At 39.6% G+C, this 21226-nt stretch overlaps 1 protein-coding gene across 1 annotated transcript in view; it reads right to left on the minus strand.

Annotated features, from left to right (window-relative positions):
* The window catches only part of ofcc1 (orofacial cleft 1 candidate 1), an 87961-nt gene that overhangs the window by 57814 nt on the left and 8921 nt on the right, over positions 1-21226 (minus strand). Inside the window, exons 5-14 of the mRNA XM_055006958.1 lie at positions 19664-19768; positions 18936-19019; positions 16569-16793; positions 16111-16208; positions 14651-14737; positions 14243-14313; positions 12896-13022; positions 4322-4564; positions 331-479; positions 17-131 (exon numbers count right to left, since the gene is read on the minus strand). Coding sequence (XP_054862933.1) covers positions 17-131; positions 331-479; positions 4322-4564; positions 12896-13022; positions 14243-14313; positions 14651-14737; positions 16111-16208; positions 16569-16793; positions 18936-19019; positions 19664-19768 — 1304 coding nt within the window. The remainder of the gene's footprint in view (positions 1-16; positions 132-330; positions 480-4321; positions 4565-12895; positions 13023-14242; positions 14314-14650; positions 14738-16110; positions 16209-16568; positions 16794-18935; positions 19020-19663; positions 19769-21226) is intronic.

Raw genomic sequence — 21226 nt, forward strand, 5'->3', positions numbered from 1 at the left:
AATCGCAGACACGCACCTGAAAATACAGGTTGCACAGCCAGTGGTCTAGATCAGAGGAGATGAGGGCTTCAATTTTTTTAAACTGGTCCAGTTGCGTGCTGGGCTCCCCCCTGAGCAGTGGAGTTTTGAACCTAGGACGAAAGACACATTACCGGTAGTGGTTTCTGTACGACCACATGTTTGATAATCAAAGTGCTTGGGTACAATTATCTTACCCAGTTGGACTTCATTTTGTCAAACTTAAGGCCCTTTCCAAGAAAAATAATTAGAATTTCATGTGTTTTTATGTGTTCGTAGTGGTTTAGTGACCCTGAGATGCAACTGACGCACCTGCCCTGGATGAGACTGAAGCTCGGTCCACAAACTGGAAACGCCCCCCAGGCCAGTACAGAGCTGATGTGGCTGCTGTCTCCTGCTAGTGTGATCAGTTGGAATACCAGGACCATGGAGGGGACGATCTCACAGGCGGCAGGTAAAATCTGCAGGAACATAAAGAGGCAAAAAGTCACTAACAGTTCTATTCAGGTGAGCACACATGCCTGCAGGCTCATACATATACCATACTGACCATGCATAGACTTGCTCGTAAGCATGAAGCCAATGACAAACAGACACACAGAGGGTAACAAACAGGACAGGAGCCCTCAGGGAGCCATTTAATTTACATCCTAGACTTGAATCCTCCCTTATTTTCTTGTTCTGTTTAGAGCCTCCTTAACTGCCATTCTTACCCGTCCAGCTCAGCAAATTGCCTAAAAGGAGATGCTGAAGTGATAAAGACTGTCGGCATCAAACATAGTGTGAAGGAGAGCCAGAGATTGCCATTGTAGTGTACGAACTGACAGTTACCGAATTTGTGATTCAGTGAGGCCACCATCAATCACATTGATAATATTAAGGGTGTCTTGTGTGAAGCTAAAAGTGTTAGTGGTTAGCAGTCAATGGAAAACACATGCATTCTTATTTACCCAGAGAGTGGTGGGTTTGGCTAAAAAATGAACTGACAGTGAGGTGCATGTGACTTCATCCATCACTGGGTGGAAATATTTTATCCCTTTATTAGTTGTAATGGAAAATGCAGAGGACTTGTTTTAACACATAAATCATGTGTATCCCTCTCACCTCCCTGCAAATCTGCTTTTGGTAGGCACCTGTGAAATGATGGGTAGTAGTGTCTGACTCAGGACATAAATTTATGGCATAATATCACGGATTATAGATATTGAGGATATTCATATTATTCATTTACAGTAAGATATATGACCTACATAAATAGCAATTTGTGTGCATGTGTGAAGTGCCTTTGTGAGACATGAGCACATGTTTGCATATGTGGCAAGTTTTACTGTAAAGAAGTGTGGGGACTGTTACTGTGGAAGGTGAGGTTTTTTTGAGAATGGATGATGTGCTTTGCAATTTTCCTGCTTCCTCTGTTTACATGGGAGCCTCTTACACCATTAGAAATATCCAGTTTAGTTAAAAACAGGAGTAAAGGACAAAATAATAGCTAAAACTGTACAAGACACTCAGTTCACAGTCAAGTGACTAACTCTCTTCATGACCAAAACAGAACCAAAGATTCGAAAGAGCCAAATTCGTTGGTTGAAAGATTCTATACTTCCTTCTTCGTGTATTAGAATGTGGAATAGTATACTTTAACTCATTTGGTGTAAAAACTGCACAAAGATCGTGGGCCTATCTCAACTCTTCTCAAGCATCCCCACTCTCCTGCATATCCAAAACATCTCCAACTGAACTGTTTCAAAAATGTCAAAATCCAAACACACAAAGCAAAGGATGAGTGGAGAAAAAAAGTGGGAGAGAGAGATAGAGAGGGAGGAAAGGAAAATAAGCTCCTGGCTTCCTCCTACCATCACTAATTCCTCATTTCCTCTTAGAAGGCACTGCAAGCACTCCTGAAATCACACGCTATAGTGTGGGCAAGGGGAGAGAGTGAAAACATCTAAGCCAATCCTGGTAGTCTCAGACAAATCTGATCAGCGTTTCCACCACTATCAATGAGAACAACAACAACTGGTTTGTCTATAAAGCACAGCTGAGGGTTTTTTGGGAGGAGAGGAGGGGAGGCAGAGTGACATGAGGCATTTACCATGCCGTACTTAAACCTTTTTTTTACCTCTGAATCAGATCCCAGGTCTGCATTCAGTTTATGCCAGCTTTTACCCCATCCTTTATGCTTGATGGGAGCTGGAGACAATATTATCAGGATGCTCTAGTTCAGTGAATACACCCACCAGCACATTGACAGTGTCCACATGTGCTAAATGCTCCAGCTAGGCCTTTAGAGTTGCCATCAGAACAGTGAAGAAACCCTTTCTGAGCCTGAACAAGACTCTATGGGATCAGGAGGGACACTGAATTTAGTGGCTTCTGTTTTAAGGTTTCGCTTGTGAATCTTTTGTACTGCGCACACACCATCAAAGAATCAACACAACCAAAGAGTTCTAATCCACTGGTCAATATCGACCATCCAGAATAAGTATGTGGGGTTTTTAAGATTAGTGCAGCTTCTATTGAGGAGGCTTTCCTTCATATCAAGAGGTTTAGGAAAGTGGTTTTGAAATACATAGGTTTCATCTAATGTAATCTGCTGTGCTGGTTTGTCTAAAGAACCAAATAGGGAAACATATTTAGTTTTCTATTATGAAATGGAAATGGAGGTTGAATTTTTTTAATACTCCTCACAAATATTGTATTTTTTTCAATTCTGCATAACTTTTCTATTTTTGCTTTCATCCTCCTCCTCCGAGCTCAGCTACATTACAGATGCTGAAAGACACGCAGGAAAGAAACTAAATGTTTCAGTCCATTTGTACTTCATTTTCATTTCCAATAAAACATTACTTTCTTATATAAATGAATAATTGATATTAGGTTTGATTTACATGCATGGATTAAATGTCATGTTTGAGAAGTTGTTGTTTTATTCATATAGAGATCCCCAGAGAAAAACCTAGAGGCTGCATGTGGCATATTTTCATATGCTGCCTTTTACAGTAATATAACTGCTCATAACCCCTTCAGTCTAGAAACTGCTCCACCTTCCCTGCAACTGATGAAAACAAAGGAAACAGAAACAGGAAGACAAAATTTCCTAAAAGACATGCAAGAGCAAAAACTAAAAATGCAGTGTGATAGTTACTTTTTATAATAACACAGCATGTTTTGTTGTTTCTTCTTGAAGTTAACGTTTGACTATAATTTTCCATAGAATTTCATATTAAAGGCTTCATTTTGTTTCACTGAAAGTGACCATGTTTTAATGTGGGGTTCCACAGTGTCAAAATGGCTTACAGATGAAAGCTGTGTTTTATATTTATTGAGGGGGAAAAAAGGAAATATTCAAAACAGGTGCCCTTATGTGCATAAAGGGGTTCTAATTTGATAAAATATTTAATAAAAACAGTCACAAATCACAACTAGATTCTATCATCCCCCTGGTAAATAAAACATATTAATGTCAACAGAGGAGAGAAATATGTCTTTGTTTGTTTTTTAATATGCAAACCCCTTTGTATTTTTTCACATTCATGGTTCTCTTTCAGCAACTCTGACTGTCAACACTGACTGCAAATCAAACATTTGGAATTCATTAGCTAAATGTTGGCTCATTTAAAATTACTCCATAGTCCCATATTACATGTTTTCCAATCGATGCTTGGAGTAATGGGTTACAAAGTAATTTCTTGGAGTTCTCTGCTTACTTTTTGTTGTAATGAGTAATGCAACACCCTACTTCTGCAGTTCATTCAGTCACTTAATTAGTGACTTGTATATTCACATATACACAATCCATTACTGTTTTAGCATATTATCTGTTTCTATTGTTGCCATAAAACAACATAAAAGGAAAATCCTTGACAGATTTGCGCTGTTGCTGTTTTCTCCTACTCCTTGGTAGCTGCACACTAGTGGAAACTATCCCATCTTAGACTTGTGTCAGTGCCCATGTGTAGCTCTGCTAGCAAGAGGGTGGAGAGGACAGCCTTTAAAATGTGGAAGCATTCACATTATTTCAAATTTATGAGTGAAAAGGGCAAAAAATATCACAGTGCAGTGCAAAGTGTGAGTCATGATAAGAGTGCATCATCTGAGCTCTACTTCAAATTTGAAGAACCTTCAAGGTAAGCTACAGCTGCAAAACAGCCACGACTGAAACTCGCAGTTACGTTACGTGTAATGAGTTACTTTCTTAATAGCAGTAGCTTTGCAATGCAACAAGTTACTTCTAAAAGTAACATTACCCAACACTGTTTGCCACATTCCAAACAAAGCTTAAACAAACTGAAATTTTACCCACCATGAACAGGCTCTGGTTAACGTGCAGGTCATTGTCGTAGAAACGGCCCCGGTGCTCAGTCGGCTCAGTGGATGCTGCCAAGGTTTGCTGTTTTTTCTTGTTGTACCAGGACAGAGCTGGACCCCCGAGACGGCTGTGAAGGGCCACACTGACGGTATAGAGACCCCTGGGAAGCTTGTCTCTGGTGGCTCTTAAGCAACACACACACACCTCCAGAGGCTGGAGAGTGTTGCTCTGGTCGCCCTGTAAGACACAACGGACAGTGTGTTAATTTTATTAGCACTATTTGGCTACTTTTGTTTGCCTATTTTTCATGGAGGCTCAGTAATTGTGCAGATCCTGCATTGTGTCAAACATCATTTAAATGGAAAGAGGAGAAACCTCCGCTATAAGAAATATCTTGTATTAGACACAAACCACTTATACACAGTGAGAACACTTATTATTAGATTATTCCAGACAGACCATATTGACAGTATGTGCTAAATGTAAAAACTGATAATCAACTGTACTTAGGAACTGCCGTTAGGTCAGTTGGCCGGTTACTGCCACTAAAACATCAATTACTGGACCTCACACCTGTTAATGTAAATAGTTCAACTCCCTCTAAGGCAAACAATTCATTTGCAGTGTATTGACATCAGTTGTAAACGACTGGTAACAGTTATGTTACGTAATCTACACATACCTGACCACCGACCCCCACTTCTGTAGAGCATCATTTTTATTTGGAGAAGTTCTGTGTAAATAGTTCTTCTGTCACTTTCCATTACTTCCACCTATTTTCACAGAGCCTTCTCCATACACAGCTGTTAAAACCCTTCCAACCCAAAATGCTGTCTAGGTTATGAAACCAAAAATAATACTTTTAAATAATTTTTCTGTCTTTATTTGTGATTTTGAACACCAAAAAATGCCTATTCAGAGTTTGCCAAAGGGCATTTAAAAGACTTTGAGAACATAAGGAAAAATATTCTCTGGACTGATGAGAGAAAAAGTGAACTTCTTGGACAGGATTCCTAACACTATGATAACACCCAAACCTGTATTCACAATTTCTTGTTTGTACACAACTGCATACAAATACATTCCTAATTTTCATATCTTTGCCACGTGTTTTATGTTTTAGTCTTGTCATACATGTTGTTTAAGGGTTGTGTTTTATCCAAAACTGTAACCCTTTTTCCTCTTACCGTAAGCAAGTCAACATACATTGCTGGTGCTTTGTTTGTCTCTAGTTCAAATACATAAAGGCCTTTTACTTTATGAATCCACTTGTCTGGTGTCTGGACTTTGATTTTTGATGCCCTTTCTGGCCTCCCTAACATTATTCCCTTCCATGAGCACGGGTGGTTTGAGGGACACCAGCAGCGGTGTTGGTTACTTTTCTCCCAACCAAGTAATTTTGGTGCCTAAACTTACCCAGGCTCCTAACATGTAGTTACTGTTGTTGAAGTTCTGTCCAAAGTGTATGATTATCCCAACCTAATCACATGAGTTTGGTGCCTAAACCTAACCAGAAAGCTTGTGAAAACCAAAAGCAATCTTCTAGTGAACATGGAACTTAAATCTAAGACTAAAGGTCCCTCTTGGGACATGAGCCCAGGTCTCCTGGTTAAAAGTCTGGTTGATGACTTATGTTTTTGTCCTTTCCTCCTGCCATACACAGACTTTGTGGTTCTTTTAAACCTCCTGTTGTCTTCATTTACGGGCACCAAAAAATATTGTTTCCTTGTCTGAAAAAAAAATCCCAAAATTTAACAAAAACATTCCCCAAATTTCTGAAAATTTGCAAAACCTTCAGGAAGAAAATTCCAATAATTCCTTCAAAGTTTCCCTTCAAAGTTTTTTTTTTTATATCCCCCAAATTTGGCAAGAAAATTCTTGTAAATATTTTCAAAAAATTTGTAAAAATCTTCCACAAAAATCCTAAAAATATCTAAAATGATTACATATATCAATAAAACTTCTGATACTTTCTTTAAGAACATTCACAAAAAATCAACCAAAATCCAGTGAAATTTGCTGGATTTTGGTTGATTTTTTTTTGTGAATGCTCTTAAACATTTTTTTTCAACCCTTCTTTTTGTCCACCAAAAAATGCTCAAAAATTTCCCAGAAATGTTGAAAATGTGGACATCAAAAGTTTCACTTTGAAAATGTTTTTTTTTTTCACCTTGCAGGTCAAATTGACCTGCAGGTAGGGTTGCCACCCGTCCCTTAAAATACGGAATCGTCCTTTATTTCACAATTAATTGTTCACAAATTGTTCCATATTTTCATAAATGTCCCATACACGTCTGTCACACACTCATCCAAACTGTAGAATGAACAAAATAAAACAGGAAATATTAAGGGCAGCCAATTTCATCTCCGTAGGACCTATTCATTCCTTATTCATATCTATGTAGCGAGGACCCGATGCGAGGTCCAGCAGATAGACCTTCTCTGTGTGCCTGGTCCTACCCAGTCCTGCCCGGTCCTATGGTCCTGTCTCTGGTTGCCTGGTTACAGAGGCTGCTGCTTCCGTGCGTTTAAAAATGTCTACAAGCAAAACTCCACCACGTCCACAGAAGCAAAAACATTTGCAAATGTACAGACATGAGTGGGAAGACTGGAAGCCCTGGCAATGGTGCAAACTGTGTTTTCTGTTGCTAATGGACTGGATGAAGTAAGGCAGCATCAGGAGACCAACATGTAAGAAACATGAGAACAGAGAGAACCCAACGAGCAGGTCACAGTTTATCATCATCTAATCATCTCCTGAAGTAGACATGGTGAGGAACATCAGAATCTGGCTGTGAATTTACCAGAAGATGCTTAGAATCATGCTGATGTGGTCATAGACTCTACAGTATTTTAGTGACTCAATAAATGCCTAAGTTGTTTATTATTATTTTTTTTAATGCTTTTTCGTTTTTAATAAACATTTGTTTAATAGCCTATATGTAATCAATAAATGGCCTTTGCCTATCTAAAGAAAAACTCAGAACTCTGATATGTTAACAGGACTAAATAAATCGGTAAATACATGCACACACACATAAATAAGTCAATACATTAATTGTGTTAAGATAAGATTTAGATTTAGATTTTTAAAAATGTCTGTAGAGAATTTCTTTGTCCAGTATTCTGCATTCAGTTGTTTATGTTTTTGCAGAATCCAGTATCGGTTCTTATTCCATTTCATCTACCTCCCATATTGTAAATATCTGGCCTCCTTTTCACACGTTGGTATTTTTAATATTGTTTTGTTATATATGTACATTTGATTTTATTATTTAATGTTGATATTTTATTACTTATTGCTTGTTGTTGTGCACTGTCCAGTGGAAGCTATTTATATTTTCGTCATGCCATGTATGAATGACAATAAAGCCATTCTAATTCTAATTCTATTGCACACTGGTTGCTCATTGCATTTTATTAGTTTGGTTTCACTGTTTAAAATGATGCCACTTCTTTTCGGACAGAACCTGTGATCATAAAACAATACAAAACTCTTAGTTCCATCTTAATAAAGCACTTAAACCTTTAAGTATGGCTAAATGCTTTTTCACAAATTAAATATACCACTTCTTGGGTGGTAGTGGCCCCTAGTTCGGTAAAGTTGGAAGGATATTCACAGATTCAGACTTCCAGCATCAATAACTCGTTAGATATAGGTTGTCAAACGGTGCCTCTTTCCCATTGTTGTAAGGTAGACAATGTGCTACAAGGCCAGCATTATCAAAAGTAGCTGTCTTTCAAGCTGCAGGAATAACATTGGTGTCTATGGAGTGAATAGGGACCGTCTGCAAATTGCAAAACCGCTGCATTAGTGAACAGAGACAAAAATATTCAGTAACTTCACTCTGATACACTGTAGTGTCACCAAAATCACTGCAGCCTTCAACTGGCTCCTGTTGACACCAGTGTTATTCCTGCAACTTGAAAGACAGCTACTGTCGATAAAACTGAGCTTGTAGCACATTGTCCACCTTACGACGATGGAAAAGAGGCATCGGTTATGTTTTCACAACCTATATCTAACAAGTTATTGATGCTGGAAATCTGAATCTGTGAATATCTTTCCAACTTTACTGAACTGTGGCCCCGAGGAGCCGTGATGGGCGTCCTTTATTTTCATTTCTGAAAGGTGGCAACCCTACCTGCAGGGCGAGACGAGGGTTAAACTGAAAGCCAAACTGGGTTGTAACACCATGCTCTGCTCATCTACCTGCTAGAAGAATTGCCAGGACGAATGACATAAATTGCCAAATTCAGGCATTTTAAGCCACAAAAACTTCTAAAATACTGATTTAACTTAGGTTTTTCAAAACATTGGTAATAATTTATCAAAGCGTGTTTTTATTTTTTCATTTAGGACAAATTTATGTAGAAAATAAAGCCACAGCACAAATTGAAGTGAAGGATACTGAGCTTCAAATCCACTGTAAATTTAATGGAAGCACAAAAGAGCTACAGGCTTCTATCTGATCTCCGTACAACCATTGGGGGTGAAGGCCTGTGAGGCTTGCTCAGGGGCACGTCAGCGTTCCTTGTTATCAAAGTTAGATTGCCCATTCAGATGGAGGTTTAAAAATGCCAGCTTTCTGGTAGTGAGATTATCCCACTAACCTTCAGGCTACATCAGCCCACTTGTTGTTTATTTGCTTGTTTGCTTGGTGACATGTGCCTTGTTTTAGGGCTTAGGATGAGTAATAGACTAAGCTGGCTAGACAGTTTAGTTTTTTATGAAACATAGTCAGAGAACAATATAAATACATATTCAGCCTTTTGTCCCCTATGGCATCTGTTGAACAGCACTGAATGAAAAGTCAATCTTGTTTAAAGAGAGCCACTTGGTCTTTGTCAACGTTTGTGTTTTTAAACTTCAGTAGCAAGGTTAGTCTACTGTTTGACTTGCTCAACGATCTGTAAGCCCCACATTTCAGAAGAGGTAAAGGTGAGAAGTGACCAAAGGTTTGCCATGCAGTCTGATGTTTATATTACTCAGAAGATGATTCCTGACATTTCTGTGACTCCTGCCACTGCCACATCAAGTGAAATTCCTAGTTTGATGGAACACATTTCAGAAATGTAGTCAACATCTTATTATTCCATTCTATGTAATCTATCACAGCTATCCTATGTTGCCCTTTGACAAACTAGTGTCCAGTTGTTCAAAGTCAGAATGACCCAGATTTGGAAATCTCATGTTTTGCTATCCAGTATCAGGTAATTCATCTTACATTCTTGCTGTTTTGTTGCAAAGCAACACTGGATTATATCACTCTGATCCAGATACAAACTTTTCAGGATTCCAAAATCTGGAAAATAGCTTAAAAAAAATGAAAGTACATATCACAATCTAGGCTAGTAGCTAGAACAACAGGTAGAATAGCTAGCATGGGGTCATTTTAAGTGTTTTCATTTGACAGAACAATGAAACAATATAAACATCCCTTCCATTTTCAATTTCATTGAACCCTATATAACCATTTGTATCATATTTGCTGCATGAGTTTCTGAAATCTCTCTCACCAACATGATAAACTTTTAAATAAATAGAACAAAACTAGTTTTTGCCTTCTAAAATCAACATTGTTGTGAGCAAAAAGTTGCCAAAACTGCCCAATATATCAAATGTGATGCAAAAAATTTATCATAAACAAAATGATGCGTCAGTTTTCTCTTTTCTTTTGTAATTGATTTTGTTAAAAGAGTTCATAAACATCTCAGAAAAAAAAAAACCAATAGAATTTTCTGGGTATTTTTTGATGGGTCAGGCTTTACAGGGTTACATAATCAGACTTCTCATCTGACCCACACCAAATATATATAAAAACATCTTTTACTCACAAATTTACTGTAGATAGTTTAGAACATGTGTGAAAAGCAGGCAGAAAAAAACGCATGCATCCCCGATGACAATTTTAATAATATACTATGACAAATGGCAGTTACAATTAAATATATTATTTTTGTTTAATATTGACTGGCATTTTTGGTATTGAACTGACAGGTCTAATAGGTAGCCTACCTTATCTTCTTTATCATGATGGTTACACAAATTAAATGTATAAAATAAATAAATGTATATTTTCTCCATGATACAAATGTTGCACTATTTGACCAATTTTAAAGTTTTATTACATTTTGTTCCCTAAATCCATCCTGAATACAGCCTTCTGCTGGGATCAGGATAATATTGATTTTAAACAATCCTACTAAAAAGTTTTGAACACACAGTGAGGGTTTGATCCAGACCAGTACATCTCGCTAGCAGGGCCTATTCTAGCCTATATAATTCTGTCCGGTCCTGTCCTATCATTTCATGTCCTATAATATGGTATCTTAAGTATAGGCATTTATCTAAGTTGCATCTTCTAATTCCTATTTATTTTATGTGCTCAAATTTACACCATGTTAATCAGTTCCCGAGGTCAAATTCTGAGTGTCTGGCAATTAAAGCCCTCAGTTCCAATCAGTGATATAGTAGCACTCAGGGGCTACTGTGTACTCACACACACACATAAACACTGTATCCCAGTGTTTGTTTTACAGTACATGGTGTTGTCTGTACCTGAGACTGTGCACAGATACACACCACACATATAATCACCTAGCAAGGGCTGGTGATGCCCATTGCTCTAGCAGGCCGTGAGGGGGGGAAGGTGTGTGCCGAAGCCTGTAGTGATATCCCTCAATCTCCCCACTGTGAGCATCTTTGCATATCAAAACAAGCAAAACAATTTAGGCAGAAGTGAAATTAGTATAATTGGTGGCAAAGCGGTTTAGCCCACACATCTCACATTTGGGAGGAGGTGATGGAGGCCTCCAAACCCCCACACTGGAAAGAGATGTATGCATGCAAACTAGAAACAGAGAGGAGGAGGAGAAGAAAGGAGAAGAAAGAAGCAAAGAAATAAAAAATAATAACGTCACACCGGCGTCCAATTTGTACTATGTATGTCTTGAAGAAGTATTGTTATTATCTGGCCCACGTGCTTGCACAGGCATCATAAGAGACAGTCAAGACAGCAAGGCAAAGGTAAAAGGTGAAGTGAGCCAATTTTCCGTATCAGAGGTGGTTTGTTTGCCCCAAGCCTGAGTTGTGCCTAAAGTGCCATAACATTACAGCACTCCTACAGATGAGATCAAAGGCTCTAGTGAGGGATCCTCCATGGTTTTGCTGGCAAGCGGCCGTCCTTTCGCTGAAAATCTTTTCAGGGCTTTCCACACATTGACTGATCACACAAAATGCACTCTTAATAGAGACAGGAAATGCCACATACAAAAACTTCCTTTCTTTCTAAGTATGGGCTAATATTCAGAGATTAAGCTTTCTCGTTAATTATTTTCATTTTAATTAGTAAATCTTAATTAACAATGAACATTTACCCTTAAAATTTTTTGGCGTCGGAATGAAGGAGGGGGGTGAAGAAAGGGAGAATAAATATGACAATCTTTTTGGGACCTCCGGGCAGGATTACTGATGCAGGCTGCCTTAGTTATTAAACACGTTCTAAATTAAATGCCTCCATGAATTTTGCACAGAAATATATTTTCATAGTTTTGCATGCCAAATGTGACATTTTATATTTCAGATTCATCTCGCTGCAGTAATTTTAGGGGAATGTCATATAAACAAAGATTTTGTCATTTACCAAAGGAAATTACTATGCGTGGCAGGTTTGGTCATTGCTTTCTCTGTTTCTCTCTTTCCCTCTCCCTCCTTTGCCCCCTATTCTGCCTGTGCTAGTTGTTTCAAGTCAGCAAGCCATAAAAAATCTTTATCTCAGTGAAACACAGCAATTTGGGAGATAATCGAATGGTGACTGGGGGGCACAAACGCCAGTCTGAGGAATTATACCACAATCTCCCCTGCATTTACAACCTTCCTCAAAGCCAGTTGTCACCCTGGAAGGAAAGCCCCCGACTGAAGATTCATTACATCTTTAAGCCAGCACGGTGGCATGGCAGCCTCATCCCCAGATGCAACACAACAGCACACTCCTCCCACAGCTGGTGATGCTACCGCTAAAGCTGCAGTCCCCTTCTCTCTTTCCCACTTGGTTCTCTTTTCTCTCCTCTCCCTCTGTTCCCCACTTTTTTCATCTCCAAAGACTCCTTTTTCCTCCCACTTATATTCCTCTAACCAAAGACACCATCCACACAAAGCAAGGAAACAAATTCTTTATATACTATATAGAAATACTGTGGCTTCATAGTTACCATACTATATAGGGGAGCCTTTTTACTCAGTGTTGTATAGAACCTGCATGTGTGTCTGTGTAGGCATGTGCACATACAGTAGGAGAGAATTTGAAAAACTAGAAAATACACGGATATGAATTTCCCATTCTCTATCCGGCCCCATTCATTACAGGATTTCACATAATTACATCATTTGACTGTTTCTTAACAAACAACACTGCCTTTTTTTTCTTTTTTTTATGAATTGTAAACACCTCAAGGATCTTCTCCTGTGACACCACCCTCTTAGAGATTAAGGGCTGGGTCACTTTCTGTTTACACTCTTCCCTGTGTGTTTCTCAGTCCACTCTCAGAGCGACTAACGGATCTTACCTGCCACAGGGGCCATGATGCTGAAGAAGAGGATTGTGGGAGCTCTGTCATCTGGCTGTATTTGGCTATGGCTTCTTCTTGGCCTTCCCCCAGCACTCTGAGTGAAGGGCTTTCAGTGTTTCTGCTGCTACGTACACAAACACACACACATATATGACACACACACTCACACAGGAGGCTAAACCCTGTTAACAGCCACCTGCATTTTGGACCCTCTGTTGTTCCACTCTGTAGTCAACAGCAGCTCAATCTAATAACACCAGAACAAAACACTTTCCACCGGGTCTCTCTCTCTCTGTCTTTCCTTCCCCCCCCCGCCTTTCTCTGCCTTTCAATCTTATCAGTGGTAATGTAATAAGCGGTTGCTTTGCTCTGTCTCCTCGCCACCTCTCTTAATTCCTCAAAATAAAGCAATATCACAGGGGCCCTGGCCTGCCTGTGACTGGGGATAAGATGCTTGTAAAAGGAAGGATAATTCAGCAAATAAATGCTCCGCATCAAAGGCAGGCACTGGATCTTTCTTTCCTTTCTCCCCTTCTCTCCCTCCTCTCTGTTTGCCTATCAAAAGTATTACATGTGCTTTCATCAGTTCACAACAAGGCACAATGTGCTTCCTAATGCAATTACTCAACCTCCATTAAATCAGAAACAGTGGAAACAAATGAATTACACATTTGTTACAAAAACCACAAGTCAGCTCCACGTCTCCGCTCTTTTTTTTTCTTTTCATTGGCGTAGGGAGAGAAAAAGTGAAATAATTTCTCATTCAATTTCAGGCAGATGTAGCCCTAGGTGATGCATAGAAAGTCTCCCATGTCTAATAGCCACCCACCACTGATATCAGAAGGAATTTACAGGGTTCAAGGCTGTCGAGAGGAGGTCATCTTGCTAAACTCCAAACCACATTCATCTGACAGGGCTGGTGTCCGACTACCACCCACCCATAATACAACCCAACGCAAGACAAGATACTGATGTGTACAGTAGTTTCTTGATTTTATCATGCCAGCCAGCGTGGTAGTCCATAATTACTAAAAACTTAAACATGCTAAGCCGATTGCCTGCAGGGTTCTCGCTACGAGATGTGATGTGTGATCTCTGTCTAAAGTGGATGGACCAAGAACTGATGCACCTCCAAGCCCAATGACATGGACAGATTTCTGTGCCCTGGAGCATACTACCCACAATGCAATGCCTGCCGACAGGAGAAGCCATGCAGAGGACATATAAATTACATGCCTCCTCGAATGTCAGTGGGAATACAAATGCTTTTCACACAATTAATGATTACAGTCATGTGACATCAATTTTACATATGGAAAGAAATATGAAATGGGCTGGACTTACCACTGGAGCAGCGTGTTCAGTCTGGGTTGTGGTCTCCCTGCCTCATCGCAGTCTCTCTGTGAATTGGGCTGCTTTGAAATATTAAAGTGGATATGTTAAGAAACATAGTTAATGTGTGACTCATTATTAAATGTATCAGATAATAGACAGTTTATTTAATTTAAGCCACATCATTGGAAATAAGTTACGGCAGATTGTTGAAGCTAAGCGCTGAAGCATTAGGAATAAGTTTGTTAAGTTATGGACAAACAGAGTGAGAGAGAATATGGTTGGATGAATGTTCTCAGCTTGTAAAATGGTCTGTAAGCAGCACTGAGCCCCATTGTTAATGCCTTAAGGACAGTTATAGCTTTAGGTAAAAAGCAGAACATCCCTCTTACGGTATATATACAGTGCAAGGGCCTTTACCTTAACATTGCCAGTGAAGAGGGCCATTAGTCTGTTTTTTCTGTTTGCCCACTCACTCCTCTTCAAGGGTCCCTTCTTAGCCGCTTGCTAAAAATATGTGTAAAAACACATGCACACTTTCTTTGGATGCAGCTTTATGAAACAGTGCAGTGCACCATAATGGCAGAATTAAGCACAAGGAGCAACTGTAATGCAATCTGCAGGCAATCGATACTGAGCCAGACCCTAAAGACATGTAGCGTTTGATGAGTATTTCTGCCAGTTTTACATTCAGTCAGCACATTCACACTCCCCATTCAGACACATTGACACTGCTAAGTGACAGCGTCTCGCCTTGTAGAGGCTTTGTATGGCAGAATAGAGACAGAAGAAAAATGCTATTATTTTTAAAATAGATGTGAAATCTCTGGTGGATAATGTGCTTTCAATGGGAGGTGGGTGTGGAAACAGTAGGAGAGCGCATATATATTATGGTAGAATAAGATAAGGCTGATCCCAATACTGATACAGTACACAGTAGATGCCAATGATTATCCAGTATGGGAAGATGAGTCAACTGTTGCTGTGTCTTCCAAGTGACAGTGAGACATTGTTAAACAATTTTTTCCCAATTACATATACTTTCTATTCATGTAATGTGGTACTCCCATTCTCTTTTCAAATGAGATTATGACTAAAAATACAGTGGATAGAAGTTTTGCGTTCTGTTTACATTTGCGTTAATGTTTGTGTTTCTTCACGATCTAGATTTGCAAACACAATGGAAACTCGATGTTCTTGCATCCACTACTGTTTCTCTTCTGACTGATGGAATACAAACATTTGTTTTGAAAGAGGCTTCGGATCTTAATGCTAGTTCACAAAATCCCTACTCCCCAGTTGGGAAATAAAATGTAGTCATGCTCTATTTTTTTCTGAAAAGACTATAAGACGGGTAAAGAACCAAGGAAATTCAGCTTCTGTCAGAAACAAATATGCATAATAATGCACAACAAAGTTGAAAGACAGAATAAAGCAGTCTCCATAAATAAATTAATTGTGTGAGCATATCGTATGGAGTTTAAATCCATGCACTAATTTTGAGATGAGGATGAATGAGTTAGCTAACCTCTGAAATACCTTGAATGCATGTAGAACAAAAAGCAATTTCATACGAGTGCATTCAATCAAGAACAGCCATAAAAATAATATGCAAAAAGAAGAGATAAAACAAATGTTTGGTACAGCAGAGAAAAGGAGCAAATATGGCAAGAAAGAGAAAGAAAATATTTAAGTCAAGTAAGTCACACATACAGAATACAAACAGGCATGTGAACAGACAAAAACAGATACATGTACGTGCACACATCCACACACTCTATGTTCATTATCCCAGCCACTGATACACAGCATAATGGACATGGCTGATGTGCTGGTGAATATGGGATGATGACATAGATATTCCTCTTTGTAGCCCTGACCTGCTGCAGTGAAAGGCTGCCAAGCATGATCATGTCAGGCCGCACACGCTCCCTCAGCTGCTGGGCGTAGTGGGGGATCACCTCCTCAGCTGTCCTCACTGCAAGAAATAATACACTTGCTTTCAAAAAAACCTACAATATTTAACACAAATACATTATTACTGCACCACTATGCATAATTCTCATGTTATGTCAGATGTTCTATTGAGTTCATTCGCCAATATAATGTGCAGAATTAAATTATTGTCCTGAAATGATTCCTCAGTAGCTTTAACATCGATTTTATATCTTTTTATCCAGTAAGAAAATACATTTTCTACTATCTGTCATAGATTTTATGCTATCATATCATACATATAGCAGAGGATAACATTGCACTATTACAGTAATGCTGTAGTAACGCAGTGTCTCTCTGCATAAGAAATCAAACGTCAAAACAAATGAAAGGATAGCATTACTTTTTACAGTGCTTTCTCTGCCCATTACCATCCTCCCTGCTTCGAGTCCAGCCTCTCCTCCCAGCCCAGCACTATCCTCAGCCTGGGTTTTGGCAATGGTACGGGCCTGGGAGGGCCTGGAGCCCGAGGCATCACCACCACTGTGGAGCAGCAGTCGCCGCTGAAGCACCAGATCACCCACCTTCACCTCCAACACCTCCTCATCCCTGGAGGCTTGCAGGGTACCTGCAGAGATACGCATCAGCGGGCATGCACAGACACACGCACACATACACACACAACCGAACACACACACAAACACACAGAAATGAATCTGCACTCATAAACATCGGCACATGCATTCACATACTGATGGATGAATGTGCTTAACACATCCAGAAACAGACACGTACTGACGGAGATGTGTGTGTTTTTGCAGACATTATGGAAGTGGACAGTGATGTACTGAAACTGTAGCTCACACAAAAGCACAGTATCATATTACACACACACACACACACAGACACACTCGACCTTAACATATTCTAAACTGAGACTTTAGTATTATTTAGGTAAAGGCTGTTTTTTGTTTGGTTGGTTGTTTTTTTTTTTTTTTTTACTGGAAACATCTCCTAATAATACCCATCTGAAAATTTCACAAAATCCGTCAGTGGAATTTTATAATGACATATATCAAAGGATTTTTAAACAAATGTACCATAAGGTTGAACTGATGCTGCAGAACAAAATGCAAATTTCTAATATGTTACTGTGGAAATATTGAAAGAACATATTTTTGCATGTTGCTCTACTACAAAAAAATTACAAACAAGCCCACATATTTTTTTAAAGAATCCTCTTGCACAGTATGTGAAGCAGTTTTAAGTTAGTAGCCTAAAATTCAATACTGAATGCAGAAGAAAAACATCATCTACAGTCGCTAACATGCTTACTGCACTGCCACATTGGTAGAAAGCATGAGGTTTTCTTTGAGAATCTGTGTATTCAACGTGTGCAGTCCAATATGATGTAAAAGCCAAAGCTGTTATCACTGCCTAATGCTTTTCACATAGAGGCTGATATCAGTGCCTGACGCCTTACAGAAAACTAGAATGAATAGAATGCCAGTTTAGTGGTCTTTCATCTCCAAGCCAAAGCAAAGGAATTTATCAAGATAAAAAAGGAAGAGCTGAAGATCTTAGACAGACAGACAGACAGGGATTTTCCAGGAATTTTTTTTTCTGAAAAAATAAAACATATCTACAGCACTGGCCACTGTCCATTTCATTAATACCATGTCTTATTCATGCTTTGTCTTGTAAAATGTGTATGGTGCTCTGTGGCAGGCTTTGAGAAGCAGTCACAAAATGTCAGGATCAGTACCGATATACTCCGAGCCGGTTCTGCAGCTGCAAAGAAGACTTGCAGCCTACACCGGTGGGAGGCATCCATACAACTGCATAAGGTGATTGTCTTGAAGTCTATTTAGCTCAGTGAAGTGCTCACTGGCAGTCTCCACTGTTGGACTCCAAGTACAAGCGCTCTCTCTTTTCGTGTCTCTCCTTCCTTCCTACCCTGTCTCAGCCTATTGCATGGACCAATTGTTAATCCAAGATCCTCTTTACTTTCTCTTTTTTCATTTCATGAACATTCCCAGACAATGGAAGGGGCTGCTAATCTCAGTGGTACAGCTAAATCCAGAACAATGGCAAATAATACGAGCCAGCTAAATTCTACCGCGTTGAAGCGGGCCTAAACCCATCACTTGTGCGCTGGAATTACAAGGAAGATGTGCGTCATGTCAACAGGATCTGGTACGACTGTCTTCACCCAGAACAATGCTAAGCTTAAACCATCTCAATGTTGCTTGGATGGCTACATATTTAAATGAAACTGAGCTAATGAGAAAAAGCACGCCTACTGTGAGACAATGGCTGTGCTTGGAAAGCACTGACTACTAGTGAGGGTCCATTTCGATTTTATTCTTTGTTTTATGGCAGTGCTGCATTCAGTGTTAGTGGAAAATGTAGCATCTTATTTTTGTCTGGTTTGCTTATGATATCATGGAGCTTTACTGGATCTAAAGACTGTGTAATCACTGGAAAATTTAGTATTTTCAGGACTTTGTTTTGTAAGTTTAAATATGAAGTTTTTATGGATATATTGCTATGCAAATTAAAACACACATATTCTAAATTGTGAAAACTGAATCAGTGCTTCTAGATCTTAACCAGCAGTTATAAAATGACCTGGACAGGAAAATAACATTGGTACATGTCAACCAAATAGTGATCCAGATGGATTAAATGTAATGTAACATGAAATCCAAATTAAAGTTGTATATTTGTGTATGAGCCTACAGCAGTACAGAAATATTGGAATACATACCGGGTATGTCTATGAAGGTATCATCCTCATCCAGCAGCGCAGCCATCCTTTCATACAGTCTGTTTTCATCACCATTCAATATTGCTATAAATCAAAACAATTATAAAGTGAATACACCGACAATGGTGCTGGAAAATTACATGCATTTGTGTGCTTCAGAATTAGTTTCTGTTTATCAGACAAGTCAATCTAAACCACATCTTAACATGCAAACCAGAGATATTAGCCATGGCTGGAAAAGGGTGAAAATCAAGTGTATGTATAGTGGTAATGAAATAGGAGCATTAACATGCCTGTTAGCTGGCCTGTCATCAGGTGATGAGATTTGATTTGGTGAATCCTTTGATATTACACGGCAGTGATATCCAAAAGATACAGGTGAAATGGCTTCTCCATTAATAGCCAGGTTTCATTATAACATGCATATTACTTGGCTCCCAAGAGCTCGCTTTTAATAGGCCTACTTTAGGAGGGGGCTGCAAACTATTGATATGGCTCTGCATGTGTCATCTGACAGGGGAGAGAAAACGCCACGGTGGAATGAAAACTGACCAATGATACGTGACCTTCGTCAATGACAACGAGTTGGGTAGCCAATCTAGTGATGCCATCACTTCGTGTATTTACATAGACTGCCATGCCATCACAAATGGCGGCCTGCTACCAGTGATCTCTCTCACCCCTCTTTAATGAACCGAGGAGAACCATTATGACAGAGAATGGCATACTTAATTCCAGCTCATCTTCAGCGCTGACCCCAGCCGTCCTGCAATGCCTTGGGTCTGTCTGCTCTGCCGACGACGGGTCAAAGTAATTTTGGGCACGCTCATTTCCTGTGGAAAGTGCGAGGGGAGAGTGAATGAGCGAAAGAGGGGCTGGGAGTTGATGGTGGGGGGTGGGGGGTGGCGGAAGTGAGAGGGGAGTTGTACAGGTTCAGGTTAGTGGTTATTAGAAGCACATGAAGCAAAATGTTAATTCTGAAACCCACACAGTCGAAGGGCAGTGGCAGCTTCTGCTACCAGATAAGGCAGAGCCAAGATGAGACAGGAGTTCAGAGGCAGAGAGAGAGAAGTGGGAAAGAGACTGCTGGGCTTCTCAGTGCTCCTCACCACGGCCCGCGGTGCTCTGGGGCCTAATTAGCATGCCGCAAAAGGTCACGGCAGGCAATCTCTTAAATACGACTGCCATATGTTTGCCGTGTTCAAAAGGAACTAATGAGAAAGTCTACAAGCCCAAAAGTACCTGGAATTTCAAAGACAATACCTTCTAAATACTCTGAGGTCAGTGGCCTAAAGGACCAGGCAAGTTTGGAGGAGCAGATCCAAAGGAAAATAACCTGAGCCCATGTCTCATTGACTTCGTATTAGCAATCACTGACCTATGGGTATCAAGTCTGCTCCACAGAGTTTATGGGAATCGAATGGCTCCGGGGCTCTTTCTATTAAGGGTACACCCCCACCAAGCAGCTTTCTTAACCCCAAATCATTCTCATTACAAGCCTTGAATATTTCACTCCAATCTAAATTGCTTTACTTGTATTTCTCAGGTTGTGGGGTAAAAAATGCATGGTGCATTAAATCATGTTATATATTCCACACAAGGACTGCCTTTATAGACGTCTGAGGGTATCGATGCTTGTATGCATAAAAATGTGAGTAAGTGTGTTTGCATAGGAGCACCAGTGGCCCACTAGGCTACTACCCAAAAAAGTTCATGGGGATTCTTTCATGTCCATGTGAAATATCTGCATGAGGTTTTCACACTCTGTCCATACCCTAAGTTAAACACTCAGTCTGAAATACTTATTAAACGGGGAGCAGCCGTATGACTCTTCAATGGCACCATAAATTGACTGTGAAATTCACATGTTAAATCCCTCTATATTGTTAACAGAGAGTTTGAACAATTTCTCCGCAAATAGCTCTGAGGTTATGAAGCCCTTTTTTCAAATACAAATTTGCATAATGGTAGTAGCTTCGTGAATCGCCTTTTGAATCATAGCTGTGATTTACCTAAATAGTCTGGCTGCCCTCCAATTCATCTCTCTAATGAAAATTTCAATTATCAGTTCTTACATGCACAATATCAGTAACTAGCACTCCTTGGCTGCCAGAGATAGTGTTAACAGAGACTGAGAGATAATGAAAGATTCTGGCAAAGGCCAAAGTGTCACAAACATGGAACAATCTGCTTTTGGATCTTCCAGTCAAGGCAAGTCATAGAACTGGTGGGCATAATCACAAGCACTGCACAAAAATGCTTGCAGTGGATATATTTAGTGATTTAGTTTG

Source organism: Amphiprion ocellaris, chromosome 22, assembly GCF_022539595.1.
Source record: "Amphiprion ocellaris isolate individual 3 ecotype Okinawa chromosome 22, ASM2253959v1, whole genome shotgun sequence".
NCBI lineage: Eukaryota > Metazoa > Chordata > Actinopteri > Pomacentridae > Amphiprion > Amphiprion ocellaris.